This window comes from Eubalaena glacialis, chromosome 2 (assembly GCF_028564815.1).
Source record: "Eubalaena glacialis isolate mEubGla1 chromosome 2, mEubGla1.1.hap2.+ XY, whole genome shotgun sequence".
Lineage (NCBI taxonomy): Eukaryota > Metazoa > Chordata > Mammalia > Artiodactyla > Balaenidae > Eubalaena > Eubalaena glacialis.
In genome coordinates this window covers 14,707,819-14,727,160 of record NC_083717.1, presented here as the reverse complement: position 1 = coordinate 14,727,160, position 19,342 = coordinate 14,707,819, and the positions used below count along the sequence as shown (strand labels likewise).

At 42.5% G+C, this 19,342-nt stretch overlaps 1 protein-coding gene across 1 annotated transcript in view; it reads right to left on the bottom strand.

Moving 5' to 3' along the window:
• The window catches only part of NEBL (nebulette), a 336,004-nt gene that overhangs the window by 198,522 nt on the left and 118,140 nt on the right, over positions 1-19,342 (bottom strand). The window contains exon 3 of the mRNA XM_061178838.1: positions 16,673-16,757. Within this exon, the coding sequence (XP_061034821.1) occupies positions 16,673-16,757 (85 nt within the window). The remainder of the gene's footprint in view (positions 1-16,672; positions 16,758-19,342) is intronic.

Genomic DNA, 19,342 nt, shown 5'->3' with positions numbered 1-19,342 from the left:
ACAAGATCTCTATCCCTGCTGAAGCTCTTGCAACACGGGCATTTGGCAACCACAGGCTCTGACTGCTACAAGAATTGTGCAGCTGGAAGAGGGCAGGAGGAATGGTAGAATAATAAAAATGCTATATCTAGGTCTCATACTTGACATCAGAATAAACAAATATATAACATAGCAGATGGCTGTGAGGAAAAATAGAAACTATAATAAAGCATACAGCAATGATACTATCTCTCTGCACATTATATTCCAAATCCAACTGGCTTTGCTTCTAGCACTCTGCAACATGTCGACTCAGATACCCTGTAAAAGTCACAATCTGATTCCATAACTAGCCCCAATTAAGTTACTTAATGCATCACTTTATTTTCCACTAAGTGACTCCTATCTGTCCAGTATATAGGTAAGGAGAACAGCGGCAAAGGTGAGATGGCAGGATGACAAGGATAGACCCAGGAGTCGATCACACTCATGACAGCGTCCGGAAGCCCACAGCAAGGCAAGGTTGGCTATCTGGAATCCAGGGATCATGCTGGATATGCAGGTCAGGCAAGGCCCGGGTCAGAGCCAAATAAATAAGCCCAAGCAAGCAATTATTCTCTTTCCCAGGCTGTTGTTTTAACTGCTTATTCCCACCTGCAGTGCCAAAATGTTCCCAATCCGAGGACTGCATTAACCGTACAAAAGCCATGGAGAAGCCCAGGTGTGTGTGGGCAAAAAATGGGGGAGGGGGACCCTCTCTGAGTAAAGACTTTTCCACTTTATTTCAATAATCATTGATTGATTGCCTAATGCGTGTTAGAGCCCAGAGATCAAAATAAGAACTATCAGTGATGCTGTGTTCTCCTACCCACACAAGAAATACACACCAAATGATTATATGTCCAGGATTTATACACCCGGGATTGGAAAGTGAAAGTGCTTTGCCTGCACTCATTCAGAGATACATCTAAAGCAATGAGGTACCACGGTTCCGTGTTCTCTTACAACCTCTGCTTTAACTGCCTCTGAGGCCATTAAGCTTTCACATTTATTCAAACATAAACATGAACGTTTCCCCTTCAATGTCTTTTTTCTGCCATAATAATCTGTACTCTAATTCAAAGAAATGCAATTTCATCGTTGGTTCACCAGGCTGATGTTTGAGAAAAGATCATGTGATGCAAACCATAATGACTAAGGAATATAATGAAGGGTCCACGGGCAGATGATTTCAAGCAATACAGTCATTTACTATAAAGTGCTTCCTTCCCTGATGAAAGGTTTAAGGAAATTAAGCTCTAACTGCAACCATGAATTGTTATATTTTGGATGCCAGCCGTCACCATCCTCGTCATTGGTGAATCTCTTAACTCAGAAAGGACTTTGGCCACTAGGCAGAGGGGGCCGAAGAGGACTGTGGCCACCATGACAGATTTATTATCGTTCGAACTGTTGGTTTCGCCCTAGCGTGACGCATGTGAAGGGCCACACGGTGGGCTCTACGCTACAGCTGAAGCAGGTGGTTTAACTTAGTGCCTGGAGGTTGCACTACAGAAGATTTTCGTTTTACTTATATCCTCAGTCAAAAGTGACTTTTCCTGGCCAAACAAAGCCTATCACTCTCCCTGTCTGCAAAGGGTTGCAGGATGCTGACCCCCTGCAAACAACAGAGGTCTCTGAAGAGGGAGAAGCCATTCCTAGGTAACCCGCAGATCAGCATTTGCAAAGGAGGGAGTGAAATAGCTGTAGAAAAAAATCAAGTGGATTTAGAATCTTTTTAAATCTAAACTCCAGACATTTGGAGATGGAAGGGTCAAATACTTACTGCTAACAGAAAAACAGCCCTTGAAACAAGAAAGTCATATCCCAAAATGTATCTAAGTAAGCAAAAGCTTCACATGGACACCAGAAAACGTATCTCCAGTCTTTCTGGGTGCTCTGCCGTTTGGAAGACGGACAAAGATTTGGAAGGAAGCTGATGCACTGAAGGGAAAGCCAAGTGCAAGGAAGAAGAGGAAAGCAGTGGTCAGACGGTCATGGGTGTCTGTGTTGAGAGCGAAGGGCAGAGGACAAGCTCGGGAAAGCACAGGGGAGAGGTGGAGAGCCCGCAAAGGATCCCCCTATTAGCTTCTATGGATCCCACTTTCTCTCCAGAAAGTCACGGGCAAGATGTCATAGAGATGAAGGCTGTCAGGAAAAAGCGAGTGTGGAGTCAGACCTGGACACCAGGTTCTACCCCACCAGGGCCAGCCAGCTGACCAAAAGCTGACACCGCCTGGCCACCACATTCCGTGGGGAGAAGGGCGACTTGGTACAAGAGGACGACTGGAGCATATGAAGTAGAGCAGGCACCCGTGTCACACACACATTCCACGGAACAGGCTCAGAGCCCGTGCAGCAAGTGAGAGCCGAAGAAGCTGCAAAGTGAAACACAGCCAGAAGATTCTTCCTACCCAAAGTTTTCCAGTTGTAAGGTGGACATAATTTCAAGGTCTACCAAAATAAATGATTTGCAGCATAACATACAGCATTATCATAGGTACTCCAGGGAAATAAAAACCCAGGAAAATAATGCCACTATTGGTAAAGCCCTCTGGTCAGCAACTAGGAGATAGATGACTAACAGCACTCCACACGTGAACAGACTGTAGAAGCTTAGTGGTCCCTGGCAACTCAACACACTCTTTCAACACTGTCTTTTTTTTTTCTTTTTAATAGTCATATGCTTTGTTTCCCAATAGACAATATGAACTCGTTTCCTTGCTCTGTTAGGTAGCAATTTGATGTACCCATTCTCTACACCCACTACACCAAATATCCAAACAGTTTCTAACATAACTATTTCTCATATATGGATTGATCTAAAAATACGCACAAGAGAAAAAATAAAGCCAGCTCTTTTTCTCTGTAAGTAGTAATCAAGGTGACTTGTTTGGTTAGTTGGGTTTTTCTAAGTGGTTTTTTTTTTTCCTTTCCAGAGAAAAAAAGTACCAGCTCAGTGTAAATGTCGACTTCTAAAAAGAAGTATGTACTTTTTAGACAAGAGGAAAATACCCCTGATGTAGGAAGGAGGGAGGTTTTTTTATGTTGATGAAACATTGTTCTTTTAAATGGCAATTTACAATAGTCTTAGAACATGAGTCATAAAAAGTTATTCACTAATAATTGTAGCAGCGCTTTGTGTCCCAGGCAGGAAAAAATGTCTCATAGAACTGCAAATTACCTTGCAAGATAAATACCAGAATTTGTCATCCAGCACTTATTTACCACCTACTGAATGAAAGCCTACAAAGTTATTCTAAACTGTAGAATATTTACCATGTCAGAGGTCTGTTCAATGATAAGTTTATGACACAAATGTATTTCTGAAGATCAAAAATCCACAGACAATTTAAAATTTAAAAGTTAATTAATCAGGTTTATTCCCCACTACTAGTCACTGTTTCCCCTCTAATTTAAAATGTCTCAGATTGATGAGTTTAATACCTTCACAAATATTTTCATTATATGGCTTTATTTTTTTCCCCAACTTATCCCTAATATCCAATTTTCTCCAAAAGTAACACTAAGTTTCGCTTCCCTATTTTCATAGCCACGATCCTGATTCAGCCTCCTCACTTCCTCACACTGGAGTTCTTTCATTTCTCCAAGCTTTCCATTTCATAAAATCCCTAGACCATGATTCTTCAACAGCTTTTTCACTACCCTGATTGAGGACGTCATCATTTCGTTCCAAAGCCTCTCCACCCTCCAGAGCACAGACTCCCCTGACTGACTGCCCACACCCTCCAGCTGATGACTTTCAAATGGAGACAGCTTTATGGATTATGCTCATGCCTTCCTCGCATCTTGCTCCTGTTCAGCTGTCTCTCTACAACGTCATGTGCCTGCTCTCCAACACCTCCCCTGTTCCACCATCACTTCTTTATGTTGTCTTCCCTAGTATTTGTTGAAAGAACCTTTTGTTATGGAACCATGTCAGAGCGTGCACATTTGAACTACCTTCTGAATTAGATTGTTCTTCAAAGGCAGAAACTATGACTCTTCTTCTGTATGCCTCGTGGTATCTAATACATAGCCCCGAAACCAACTCTACTCAATCGATGATTATTGATTGAGGGATGAAGTCGTGGGTTTCTAGCATCGACTCGGATTGTATATATCCTGCTGTGGAGATAAAAGGTTCGCAGACAAGGCCTTTCTAATCAGAACAGGACTAAGGCTGTTGTCTATACAGGTACAATCACATGAGGAATGTAGGAAAACAGTCACTCAGTTCTGCTTTTCATATGAACTAGCCTTTGCTTCAGTTATTTTGACATTTTAGATAAAAGGACTGGGGAAGAAACCTGTGTAAAGGGATAAATCTTAGATATCTGAAAAACACTTTCAGTTCTTGATTCTATTATGAATATTTATAAATAAACGAGAAGTAGTCCAAAGAATCAAGAATTCCAAAACATTTACATCATGTGCAAATCCTGGTTTTACTCCTGTCGTTACAAACAACAAAATGCATTGTAACCTGAAATTCTCTCGTGTGTATGTATATATTGACTCTGTTACATTAAAGACATTTGAATTTGACCATCAGATTGTTGATTTTTCAAACCATTCTAGTCTTTTTCTGATCTACATTGATTTCTTTACATTCAGAATGAAATTGTGTGTGTTCGGTAGTGACACTATGGTCTGAAAGTTTCTCTTCATAAAATCTCCTCTAAAATGCAGACATCACTAATGAACAAAAACAGGAAAATAAAAAGCCATTTTGATATTAGAAAAATGTCTGTAAGAGCATCTGCTGAGTCAAATACCTAAATGTCCTAAAACTGAATTAAACCATCCTTTCTCCTGTCTATGTTCCCTAGACTTGGATCCTGAGCAGTGGCGTAAGCTTTCAGAAGCCTGGCAGCAGCGCACGACTCCAAGTTTCCTGCCTGACAGACGGAGGTCAGTCCATCTGAATGAGAAACCAGTGAATGGGGACCAATTTCCGCATGGCACAATATCTAAGCTTTCCACAACCACGTGGGAAAGAAGTCCAAGGATATGGAAAAGTCTTGGTAAAATTCTGGGGAAAGACGCCAGGAGGGCTCGTTATTTGAAGCAAAATTTGATGGAACTGGCTCTCAAACATTAACGTGTGTAAGACTTACATGGGGCACTTAATAACACTGTGGATTTCTAGGCCTCCCTCTTAGTGAGTCTGGGGCCAGCTCCACAAACAAGCATTTTCAACATGCTCACCAGGTAACTATGATGCGGGAAACCACAATTTTGAGAGACAATGATCTACAGGAAGCACCTCGTACTTCTTTTTCCTTTAAAGTCCTTTCAGTACTATCCTCTCTAGAGGTCTTTAGGCATCTCTGAGGAAAATTTGGAGAATTAGGCAGTAGATCATTTAATGGAACAAAAGATGGAACGTCAAGATCCTACTCCACATTCTTAGGTTCTTACTGACATGAGAGCAGCACCTATGCTCTCCACCCTACACACCCACAACCAAACAAGCAGATAAATGACAGATTGGGGGGAGGAAGTTCAAATGCAGCTGCAAACAGTCCCTGAGTTGTGTACACACACACACACACACACACACCCCTTAGTTCTTTGCGTCTTCCCAGCACAAAGCCTAGTACATGACATAAAATAGACATCCAACAAACATTTGCTAAAGACTAAATAACTTTAGAGCAGTAAGTCACAGGAAATCCACCTAATAAGTCAGCAGGGAGATCACAGGCTGGCCAAATTGGCCTAGTTAGCCCCACAAGACAGAACTGAAAAGCTCCAGTGTTACTGGCTGTGAAAGAAGTAAAAGAATGGAATGCTAAATACATACAAGCAATTATGTTTCTAAGTCATTGTTTTCTTTCTTCTCACATATACCCACCAACATATAGATAATAAATAGAGATAGATAGATATAGACGGATAAATAGATAATTGCATAAAAATGCATTCATGCCATCATATACATCTTTTAAATTATTTTAACCATTTTTCCCCTTTGTTTGGCTCACCATGGATAAGCCCCCAGAACAAATAAATGCTAACACCCTAGTGTATATTACTTCATATTTTTCTCCCCACACATATAATCTTAATCAGACATATGCAAATACAGACATAGATAGGCACACACATGCACAGAGGGAGAGTTTTGTAATTTATACACTTTTCTGTATCTAAATTTCTCACTGAGTAATACCACATGGACATCCCAACCAAAGGCATCTGGTTTACCTCTAGTTCATTCTTTTTAATGGCTGCATAATATTCTGTGGTCTGGGTTATCATAATTTATTCTACTATTTGTTGATGGGCTTTCATTCAGTTTCCAGTTTTTTGCTGCTACAAACAATGCTGACCTAGAGATCCTTGCCCATGTGCCTTATATGCTGATATTTCTGTTTCTACAGGAGAAATTCCCAGGAGTGGAACTGCAGGATCAAAGAGTATGCGTATTTTTAAGGTTTAACAGTTGTCGCTAGATTGCTTTCTTTAAGGCAGTAACATTTCACGTTTCCCAGACAGTTAATATTTTAATCAAGACAAATTTGTGCTTAGAAGGCAGGGAATCCATAATCTCTGTGCCAATCCTCTAGTCTCTGCTAAACCTCTAAGTTCAGCCTATTTTTCTCTGCTCCTCCCCCTGGCTGACCTGACCACACCTCCTAAAACTTGGGACTCTGATGACCTTTGCTGACCCATGAACTCCCTGCAATTATATTCTAAAGTTGGCATATTTTTGCTTTTGTACCTTTTCCAAAGGAGAAGTTCAATGGCTTTCATCAAACTTCCAAAGGGGTCCATGACCCAAAAAGGGTGAGGAGTCACTCCTCTGGAGTCTGCAGGATAACAAGAGGATTGGGATATTGCTGATGACATGATTTAATTCTCCTGATGATAACCCCCCCAAAAAAGTGGATTTTATTGGAGAAGCTTTCCTGTGTCCATGAAACAATCAAAAACATTTTATCCACATTATCTTAAGAAGGAGCAAACTCTACAAAAGGTTTACAAAAGGGCACGGGTGCTGGGGAGTTATTTCCAAAACCAGTTAAAAGATCATTTCTTCCCCAATACATAGTTTCTCAGAGCAGCTGGTATTTGATCTATGTAAAGGGAAAGAGAGTCATTCTGGGCTTCCATTCAAAGAACAGGTAAACATTTCAGCAGAGAAAGAGAGGGGAAAGCTACACAGAGCACAGAAAAAAATAACTGTTTGCAGATTTTGGGAGAATATCTTCTGAGGAAACTCAATAAACACCTCTAAGTCAGGGGTCGTGTTCCTCCCCAATGCTGCTGGCTTCTGTCCACACACACCTTCACCCCAAGAGCAGGCAGTGTCTGGCCAAAGGAGGTATTCAGTAAATGTAGATTAAACCAATAAATAATTGAAGCAGCTTCATACAGAATTAAATTACAAGAAGTACATGTGGGTCCTTAAATGAGATTTCTTTGCTAGTAAAGGTTTGAAATCAAAAACACCTTGATTTTTCTTGATTTGTAATTAATGCCAAGAAAAAATTAGCAAAGCATCTGTCTGCTTTGCAAGAAAGTATCTAATTCTTCATTCCCATAAGACTCCTGATTTTCATGAAATTATTTTCTTTGTTCTACTTCATTTCATACATTATCACCCTTACTGTCAAATGGTATAAATATAGTCCTGACAATTGCTTAGCCTGGTTATTAAGTAATAACTGTTACATTAATAAGATCTCTAGCTTCTAGTTTAAAATTTAAAACAAAGGATAAAGAAAACAGCTATTAAAAAAACATTAAATTAATTAACAAACTGCAGAGAGAGTAAGGCCCATCAAAACAGGTAAAGCTTTAACGATGTCTCTGCTCGTTATACTGTGAAATGAGTAATCTGCCCTCTGGAATAGGTGATATTTTGAAAAAGATCTCATTACCTCACTTCCAGAAATAATACCCTCTCTGTTACACTTTTTCACCTTAGCTATTTCCTAAAACATATGGAATGACTAAAAGACACAGGAACTGCAGAGCTAATTTACATGATGGGAACTAAGATTGCAAATGGTGCAGCTGTTTCAGTGTCCGGCAGTGAATTAAATCATACTTAGCCATCGATAACAAAAGAGAAAAGATACTTCACGTTTTCTCAGTCTTTCAGATTTTCAAGGAGACTATTTTCTGAACATTGTCTCTCCAAGTTAGCTTTATTATATTATTATATGTATGTATATATATAAATATATGTATATGTATATGTATGTATCTGCATATTATACACAGATGTATATACATGTGTAAACATATATGCACAATGTATATATGTGCATTACATGCATATACACACATACAAACATTTTATATGTATTATATGTAATAATATATATAGTATATATACATACCCAAGACTTTAAGCGATATTCCTGTAGAGAATAAAATATTCTAGAATGAAAAGTACTCTCAGAGCCTTGGAGATTATCCAATTCTAAGGAAATCTTGCAAAATACATAGAAGAAACACAGTTAAGATTTACTTTCATTTTAATTTTAATAATTTATAAGCATTATAGCCATTCTAGAGATGAAGAAAAAAATCTGTATAAGGGCTCTAAGATTGTTTAATTAAAAATAGGATAGGAACCTTGGTTTCGCTATTCTTCACATCTTTAGTTTAAGTAAGAATGTGAAATTTGGTATATTTAGTTGCTTGGGGTCTAAAAGTACCGCATGCTTAGAAAGCTAAATCTGTAGCTGAAGAGGCTTGTTAAATTTCCCTTAGAAGATATTTGCAGATTATAGATTCCCTTGAAATAAAGACAATTTCATATAAATAGGAACTCAGAGTGTCAGTCAAATGGAGCTTTGACTTCCCTACTAGTTAGGACCAAATTTGTGTTACCTTAATTTCTGATTTACTATCATCCTCATCCTTGACTTCACCAGAAATCAAGAGAGGTGAGGAGGGATGAAGGAAGGGAGGGAAATTCCAACTGCTCTCCTCACCCTTTAAAAAGTACAACCAATATTTTCCGAAGCTTAAGTAGAGATCTCATTTCAGAACACAACACAATGATTGTTGCAAATGGAAGCTTTTTTAAAGAACGAAGCCATCATAGTCATCCTTCTGCACAGAATTTCTCGAGCCAGTTTCCATCTGTACAAGGCCCATGTAGAACTCCGGCGGGAGGTCCTCCCGAACACAGTGGACGCTATAAGCAAAGTTCTGAGATAACGTGAAATGATAATTAGACCAAATAATTTCTGGCAAAAGAAAACACAGGTACTTGACAAGAGTTGAAAGATTCAGAGCACTAATCAGACCTACTGTGTGCTGCTGGCTACTACCAAGAGGACTTTTCTGAATCCGATATTGTACTGTAAACTTGGTTTTGTTGCCTGATTCCATGCTGACGCAGTGACCTCGGAGGGAAGCAAGGGTGAAGTGCTGGACCCAGGCCCACATTCCCGCATTCTCTCCTCCAACTCGTCTGACCTCAGTGGCATCTCCCTGTCCTCCCGCTCACTGGGCCCCTGCTGGAGTCCCTGACGAAGCCTCTGGCTGGTGCCCTCATGGTGTCTTCTCCCCCGGCTCAGAAGGGCACTTCTCGCCGAGGCCCCACCGCTCCTCCCTGCCCGCGCACCCACCCTGGCTCCCAGGGCCCATTAATCCTCGGTGGCTCTGCCCCTGCCAGCTCCTTAGCAAGCACCCTCAGCGTCTCTCTACTGCCTCTGCGCCGGAATGTCTGACCCCTTCTGCGCCACATGAGGGACTAAACTCCGCTTCTCTCCCTGCCCGCAGGCACACCGTGGAGCTGGCAGGGGCCGGCAGGATGCCTCGTGGGGTGGTCGTCTCTGCTTCTCGCTGCTCTCCACCGACCTACCATGCCTCCCCCATCTTCCCTCTGAGAGACCTCCACCGGAAGAGACGGGGGAGGGTCACGTTTCAGTCTCTGATTTTTTCCTGCCTTTTTTCTACAAGTTACCATGGCCAGAAGGAAGGATAGGCGTCCCCTTCACCTGGGACCATATTCCCTCCTTCTCAAAGTGGGGTTCACTCTTCTCCTTTCTCTGGAGCCCTAAGTGTGAGGTGGTAAAGCAGAACATGATTTATAGACGAGAAAGATGAAAAACACATTAATTTCATATTTTTAAAATAGTCTCCTCATCACAGCTGTTATATCCATGACCCCAGAGCCACAAAATTGATAGGCTATATATTCAAATGCCTGATTAAAAGGACGAGTAATCGGTCTCTGGCCCACAGAATAATAACAAGTAGCCCATGGCCTGCCCACCCCCCAGAGTACAGCACCTCCACCCTCTACCACCGGCTGTGGGCACGATGGGCAGGGAGCCAGGATGAGCCGGGAGGGCACCAAAGAACCAATCTGCTGGGACTCTGAGAACAGATGGAAAGAATATGGGTCATTTCAGAAGGGTGAAGAGTAGAAAACCAGGCCCCTGTGATGAAAGGCTCTAAAACTCCATCATGACACAGCAAATCAAAACATCTTGGTTATTTTGCTGTCTGTCACTCCTGACATTTTTGCCTCTTACATCATTTTATCCAGAAGTAAAACAGAAAAACAACCTGACTTGTGGGAGATGGTGGGGGTTAGAGTTAACATCTGCACAGCATGTTCTGTTCCCTGAAAGAAATGTGCCACATCAAGTGAATTAATATTTCTCCTTTGAAGTACTTATTCACATTCAGCCCTTCCTGTATGTGAAACATAATCTCTCATCATTTTCACTGCCTCAAAACCTTGAAAAGAAACATGCTGAAGCTTCTCCCTGTGAACTTTTACCTTTACATACATGAGAAAGCGCTTATTGTGAGAAATAAGAAGCATCACCCTAGGATCAAAATACGGCATCAAATGGTGAAAAATCAAAAGATGGGAACTATAAAGCTGCCAAAATTAGGTTCAAAGAAGATGGAAAATTAAAAAGCAAATATGAAAGGCTTCTTGTCCGAGATCAGCAGAATATAAGAATTACCAGCGAAAACTATCTGGAGAGACAGTCTTCCTGTTTAGAAGTATGAGGTTGTCGCATGAGATAAGGGACGATAAGAGGACCCAGCAAGGAGCAAAGAATCGTCAGCTAAGATCAGGAAATCGGGGAAAAAAAGATATGCATTTAGAAATGGGATCCACAGCTGGGCAGGATGCAGCAGGCCACTCTGAGATCCCATTATGTACCTGTCTGCAGAAAAGCACTCAGGCCTGCAGCTCCCTGAAAATGTTTTTAAACATAATTAAGATAAACACAGCTCTCTCTCTGCAGCTCTTGTCACAGCTGTAATTTTGCCTATGTTCGTTAATTTTTTATTATCGCCCTCTCCCCCACTAGACCATAAATCCCCTGAGAGTGAAGGTTTATATGATTCTGCTCACAACAGCATCCCCAATATCTAGCACAGAATTTGGCATATCATTGGCGCTGGGTGGCAAATGAAATTCAGGTCAAATTTATGATCGGGTTGGGGCCTCTGGGATGAGATTTGACACATACACAGAGGATGCTCTCCAAAGCAGTTCTCCAGTCATCTTTAGACAATTACTGATGTTCCCTAGTCGTGGATCTGTTGCTTTGAAGGAAGTCAGTCCTCAGTGATACCCTATTAAAAAGCAACTGCAACCTGAGAGGAGTCCTGCTTTAGGTAATAACTGAACACCATACTGGCTGGTTAGATGACAGAGAACAGAGAGAAAAAAACCCTGAAAATGGAAGACAGAATGAGGAGGAACAGAAAGGTACCTAGGGCAAGCCAGAGAAAGGGAATGCTGGTCACAGCCCTACCTCCTTGACCTTCCAGAGGTTTATATTAGACATGTGTCTTCATTCCTCCCGCAGAGATGTGTAACTATTGTGTTTCCCTAGAAAAAAACCATGTCACCTCCTCACCTTACTACTGTCATATATCCTGTTCCCTGTGCGCCATGTTTTTTATGCCCCCAAAGAAACATGGAAGATTAAAAAAGAATTAACGTAGCTTACAAAATGAAGACTCAAGATTCCAGAATAATCTGTATTTGATCCATCATAATTTTCATCTTATCAGCACTCATAAATCACACACACTCCATTTAAGAACCCAGGGAGCCCCAATTCTCCATTATTTTCAGCAGGATTGCAAACAGCTAAGCCAATCACATAAACAACCAAGTGGGAAAGTTCGCTAACGTTTGGTCTTTCAGCAGTGCTTTTCAGAACTCTGCCCTACAGAGGCCCAAGGCTTCCTAAGACATTGATCCCAAGGCCCTAGAGGGGGAGGATGGAGAGAAGCAGGGGGAACATGAGAGGGGCGTTTGCACCCCCTCCCCTTGCTAAAGCTACAACAGCCCTGTTTTGCTCTCTTTTCTATGAAGGCTTCCCCTCAAAATTCCATTTGAAGAACCATTTCCCCAGCTTTATGAAGTCCACAGACTCCTGATGGAAAGTACTCAAAGCATCTGCGCCTTTTCTGCCACAGCCTGAAAAAAAACACTTGCTACAACATCATGGGAAAATAATAAGTTTAAAAAATTTCTCTCCTAAGGGGGTTTTCACCTCACTTAAGTTTTTAAAGTTTAGGGACTGCCCAACTTACAAAGAGTTTGTGTTCCAGAAGTTTAGTTTACCAGGCAAGGCTTTGGAACTCAAGGCTCACCTCCCCATAAAAACAAGGACATCACGCTGGTCCCAAGGCATGCAGTGAAAGCCCGATGCCCCACGGATGAAGTACAATGTTACTAATACCACTAGAAGGAAAAGTCTCCACTTTCGCCCCTTACGGTATGGGTCACTGAGGGCCAGTGGGGGCACCTAACCTCCAGTTATGCTATTTCTTTGAAGCAGTTCATCCTGTGAGATGTGATGGAAAGGGAGCTAGAGACGAAGGAATGCTTCCCCTCCCCCTGTTGTCTGCAGAGTTCCAGAGCCATCCACAGCCAGCTCCGTCAGTGGCTGCCCAAGGGGACAGGCACCAGTTATCTGCGAGCTGGATAATGCCTGTAAGCCACCGCCTATCACCAGCTCTGAAAAGCTAACTCATGGTTTCCTTGTTTATTCTCCGGTATTCCGTATCATTTTATTATGACAATCGGCACCTAATATAGATCCCAAAAAAGCTTGAGAGGATCTAACACTCAGGCAAAAAAAAAAAAAAAATGCTGGCAATGTCCATAACCCTCTGAAAAAGAAAGAGACCGAGACAGAGAAGAGAAAAAAGGAAAAGATAACAACATGTAACTATAAATAACTTCCTAGGTTGGACTGAAAATTTATTTTTGTTTTCCCTTCATTTTGGCTCATTTGGTAAGCTAATGAACTAAAAGAAAAAATAGGAGTTTTAACCAAACAATTCTAAAGGATTTCAGAATTTCAAAACTAGGAGTAATGAAGAGATTTGGCTCATTTAGCATCACAGGTTATCAAAACAAGTAAATAAAATGTTAATAGTCAATTTTCCACCAAAACTGTTGAGCTGTTCAGAATTCTTTTTTTTTTTCCTAAAATGATTAAATTGTGCACTTTATTTTATTTTATTTTTTAAATGAAAGCTTCTTTATTTATTTATTTATTTATTTTTGGCTGTGTTGGGTCTTCGTTTCTGTGCGAGGGCTTTCTCTAGTTGCGGCAAGCGGGGGCCACTCTTCATCGCGGTGCGCGGGCCTCTCACTATCGCGGCCTCTCTTGTTGCGGAGCACAGGCTCCAGACGCGCAGGCTCAGTAGTTGTGGCTCACGGGCCTAGTTGCTCCGCGGCATGTGGGATCTTCCCAGATCAGGGCTCGAACCCATGTCCCCTGCATTCGCAGGCGGATTCTCAACCACTGTGCCACCAGGGAAGCCCCAGAATTCTTGATATCAAAACTCAAAGGGAATGCTCTACCACAGAACCAAATCATTTAATAGGCTAACATTAAATGATTTGCCAGTAATGAATACTACCATTAGGGTAGATATCTTTCCATGTCTTTGCAAAAGGTAGAAACACTCTAGAAGTATTTTAATGGCTCATGAAGAAGAGGAAGGAGAAAAAGGAAGAGGAGGAGGAGGGAAAAGAGAAGAAGAAGGGGGAGGGGAGGAAGGGGAGAGAGAGGACTTCTTCCTGTGTGACTTTTGTACTTTATGCGAAATTCTACCTTTACATACACTTCCCTATTGGCTTGTACTGAAAGTATCTGCTTACACATCTCCTTTTCTAGGTGCTCTCTGAGTAATGTGACCAGAGTACTGGTTGCGATTGGGACACTTGGGGCTCACAGATCTAGGTTCTATTCCAAGTTCAATTCCTTGCTAAGTTTGAAAGGGTGAGTTCTCTAAACTCTCTAAAGGTTGAATGCTTCATCTAAATAGGGATAATAATAAATACCTGTCTCATAGGGCTGTTTGAGAGGAAATGAAATAGTACATGTAAAATTATGTGCCCTGAATACAGCAAGATTGACGATAATGATGATGATGATGATGGTGACGCCTTTCCCTCCCCCGACGCCTAGCACAATTCCTTGCACATAGTAAGTAGTCAACACGTGTTTCTTGAATTGAGTTGAATTTCCCCATGCCATCTGTCTGATGAAGTCCTACATTTTCTTTCTGAAGATGATTTTTGAGCAAAATTTTACAGAAAATCTGATGCCTTCACCTGACCACTGCTTGGAGACCCCATAGCGCTTTGTGCCCCTCTACGAACTCCTGTCCCATGACCCCAGAACTATGTGTGTGCTCTGCCATCTGAAGTTTGCAGCTTGCTACCTACCTGAGGGAGAATAAAATCAGCCTTTCATGAAACAGTAAGCTCCTTTTTTCTTTGCCTTTCCAGAGGTCAGGCGTGTGGCAGGAAAACAATAAATGCTTGTTCCTGCACCAAGTAGACGACACCTATAACCACTAACTGAACCCAAAGGGAGCGGCGTGCTCTCTAAAGGAAGGAGATAAGGGTTCATATCAGATCCTCTGTCGACCTTCAAGGCTCCACTCAGACACCCCTGCCAGCACGAAGCATAACCAGACCAACCCATACTCGCCCCGCCATTTCTGAGTCCCTATTTTAAATTAAACATAGTTGCTCGAGGTGGGGGGGTGGTATGTTAGTCCTGTTTCCTCAGACACCCCATGAGCTCTGTGAAGAGAGGATTAACTAATTATAAATTCTATTGCACAGAACAAGGACATGTAACAGGCAGGCAACAAGTATTTGGTTGCTTGATTTAGTTCTGTTTTCCAATGTGCTCGAAGTACTTCTCCAGAATTACCTAATTAATCCTAACTTGATGAGAAGAAAGGCATATTGGAGCTGCGCGGACGGGAGCCAAGTCCTGGCACCCTCCGCGGTGTGAATGAGCAAGGGGCGTTCTTGCTGGCTCTGCAATAGTGCCTCTCTTTGGCCAGCACTCAATTTTTTGAACTAATAGCTTAGCACACGGAAAATTAGCATTTTACATAAACCGAAAACTAACTGCCAACCAAGTCTTCATGGCGTTGTTAACCAACAGTAAACCCTACTCGGAGTTTTTTTCCTCTAATTTAAGTGGACTGAGAAGTGGTCCCAAGTCCTCCAGAAAGAGGATGGAGGGAACTACCATCTCCCCTGTGATCAGATAAACCCGCGTGGAAATAATTAGATCCGTTGCAACTGAGAGCTGACTACTCTCATTACGAACAGCTACAACTGACATTTTCAAAGAGTGTCAGCTAGACACCTCCCTCCTTCACAAAGTCTGCTCTTCTCCCTTTTTCACATCAAGGATTCTCAGGGACCACGGTAATCATAATCAGCCTCCACAGTCATACAATCTTTTTTTAACTTTTCAACATGCTTTCACACCTAACTACCTATTTGACACCTGCAGCCACCCTCAAGACAGGTAGACAAGATCAGATAGACTGTCTCACTTTACACCAGCACAAAGAATCCCAGTGGCTGGCCCAAGGCCACAACCAATGAACAGTGGAAGGGGGACCTCAACCCAGCCTTCCCTCCCCACTCCGCAGTGTCATTTTACCTCGCCGCTGACCAGTGGGCTGCCACGTAGCTGCTCAGGACTGTCCTACACGGTGGCCGGCAAGACAACTCCTCTGAAAGAGAGCACCCTAGCTTTCTCAAGAAGAGACGGGGTGTCCCTGAAGAAAACACTGCCATTCAAATCCCTAGTCTTAACCGATGTGTTTCACCATATTGAAGGCACGTTTCCATCCAAAATGGTTGACTGGGAGCCAATCATGGTGTTCTAATCTTTGTTCATGCTGTCAGTGTGACATATGAAAGAAATATGAATAAAGTGACAGGATGAAAACAAAGCTAGTGGCTGGTGTGAGATACACAGACAGGGTGTTAGCCCCACACTCACTGCAGTTGGGTCAAGTTAACACCTCTTTTTTCCCCTACATATGCAGTGTGGAAAAGCTATTTATAAAATGTTTTTAAATATTTAGGACCAAATAAATCAATATTGTTGGGAAACACTTACTCTGACCAGAACTCATTTACTTGCCCTAGTCCCATGTGGATAACAGAACCGAGAATATCAGGATTATCCAAGACTGGGAATAAAACAGACATTCAGCACTTCTGCCCGGACTGCCCACCCAGGCCCGCTTTCAGTCTGCACACCGGCTGGTGATCTGGCATGAACAGTACGATGACCGAGGAGTGGCCTTGTGAATAATATTTAGAACAAATGTTAACAAAAATAGGCCTTTCAGAAATTACCTGACTCTGCAATTCACTTTGCTGCTTCAGGCGAAGATTTTCAGGTGTATCTGCCACCGTGGTGAAGGACTGCTTTGGGTAGTGTCTGTGGAGAAATTTTTTTAAAGAACATAATTAAAATATTGTGACACAAAACAATACTTTAACACCAGTTGTTTTATTCTTCCCTTCTGTCCCAATGGAAGAGGTGTCTCTCCTCTTAGCCAAGATCACCTCTCTGTTATTATTCTGGGTCCCAAGCCCTCCTCCATTCTCATGACCCTCTATGACCCACTTATCCCCACTGTCTCCTGAAACTTCACCCTAGGCTTCTCTATTCTATGAGCTACATCCCGTCAGCAGCATCCAAGCACACTCAAGGCTCCCCCGACTTCTATCCCTCCCTCCACCCACACTATTCTAGCATGAGGTCCAAGAGTCTGTTCTCTCCTTCAGCCAAACTTCCTTACAAAGAGGACTAAGCTCACTGTCTCTGCTCATCTCTTCCAGCTCTCTCCTCAATGCTATGCATTCTAGCTCCTGTTTCCAGACGTTTCTCTGGTTAAAGCTATAATGGCTTCCTGCAGCACAGAGGATCCAACAGACATATTTTGGGCTTCCTCTTGCTTAGCCTCTCCTCCATCCTCTTCCTCGGTGTCTTTGTCCCCACACACTCTTGGCCAGCTTCTCCCCTTCTAGCTGTTCCTCCTCTGTCTCCTGGGGGCTCCTCTCTGCCCATCCTCCTTCAGGGTTCTAACAGGCTTTCTTCTCTTCTCAGTGTACGCCTGGGTGATCGCCGGGGTGATCTCATTCATTCTCACAGCTCTGGGTACCCCCTATAACCATGCTGATCACTTCCAAATCTACATCTCTAGCCCAGCTTTCCCTCCTGAATTTCAGAGCCACTGGCATTTCCACTCGTGCATACCCCATATTCACCACACATTCAGTCTGAAATCCAACAGTCTATCATCCCACCACAATCCCAAAACGATTTCTTCCCTGTGTATTCTCTCTTTCATTAATCAGTGCCCAGTTGCCCACACCAGAAACCTGGGAGTAATCTTGACTCCTCACACATCTAATCAATCCATCGCCAAGTCTATTGATTTTATCTCCTAAATATGTCTTGATTATATTTACTTCTCTCCGTCTCCACTGCATTTTTTCATTTTAGGCCACGTTTATCTTTTAGATAACTACAACACTTGCCAGTCTTGCCCTTCTAATCCAACTCGCCAAAGCAAACTTTCCACAATGCCAACCTGATCACCTGACTCCTCTGAGTAAAACCTTTCCATGGCTTCCCATTGATCCAAGAAAAAAGTCCAGCCTCCGGTCCCCCAAGGCCCCCACGATGAGCCTTCTGCAGACTTCTCGCTCACATCCACGCTCTGGCTGAGAAGTTCACCCTTCTCTTTCCCACCTCTTCCCCTGCATGCTTTACCCTGGCCTGGAACACCCCACTTCTCTGGTTAACTCCTCTTTATCTCTTAGGTCTCGCCTTAGATTTCACTTTCTCCAGAAAGCCTTCCTGGTCTCGCAAATGTGTCCTGGAATGTACTTTCTGTTCTATTATAATATTTTTTCGTATTCATTTGTATGCTCCTATTGACATGTCTCTGTCTCACAGTACAAGGAAAGTTCCACGGCCTTAAGAACAGGCTATCTTGTCCCTTGTCAGAGCACATTCAGCACCTACCAGCATCTGGCTCATATGACTTCAGTAAATATTTGTGCAAAGAAGAATAGAAGGGAGGGAAGAAGGGAGGGAGGGAGGAGGGTAGGAGAAAGAGGGGAGAGAAGAAGCCATATGACCACAGTGCGTGTCAGGCTACAGAAAGCTTCACTGCATTACATCATACATAATGACATATATGCAAACACACAAGCCCTCCTGGTGGTGAAGTGATGGCGTCTACTCCCACGTGTGGTTACGAACACCAGCGACTGCCTCTGCTCCCCATGCCCAGCCGGCACGGAGGGTACATCTCTGGCTGCTGTGACTCTAACACCACAAAAGCTGTGGAACTCAGAGCCGTCCCTCAAAGAGCCCCCACTCCCTGTTTCCTTCTCCCTGGCCCCTCTCCTTGGTGATGTCCACCCTCCAAATCTTCCTGTGGTTTCTCAAAAGTCCTCTAAGCCTCACTATTTCAACATAATTTTCTTGCCTTCTTAGAGCAGATACAAACCTAATTTAAATCTTTTCATGATAACTCAGGGTCATCTAAATAGACATTATCAGATCATGATACAAAGCAGTAGTGCTTTCAAAGTTTACAAAGGTTGGGATGGCCTAAATCCCATGAGATCGTTGCACTTTTATGTCTGTTGGACTGGCAAAGAGATCATTTCTCACACACAGCAGTTGGCCTTGCACAGCCTTCTTCCCTTCTGGTTTCCTTCTTCTATCCCAGGGTAAGCAACTAGAGAGTAGTCAAGTTTAGTGAAATGTTGGTAAAACTAGAGTTACTGGTTCAAGTGAGGAAGCTGTAATAGGCAAGGTGTCTCCCTCTCCTTATCCTAAAGTCAGAGGCTTCGTGTCAGCCACACACTATGGGGGCTACTTCTTTTTCTTTTTAATTTATTGAAGTATAGTGGACTTACAACATTATATTACTTTCAAGTGTACGACACAGGGATTCGATATTTTTATAGATTACTTGGGGGCTACTTCTGAACTGTGCTCCA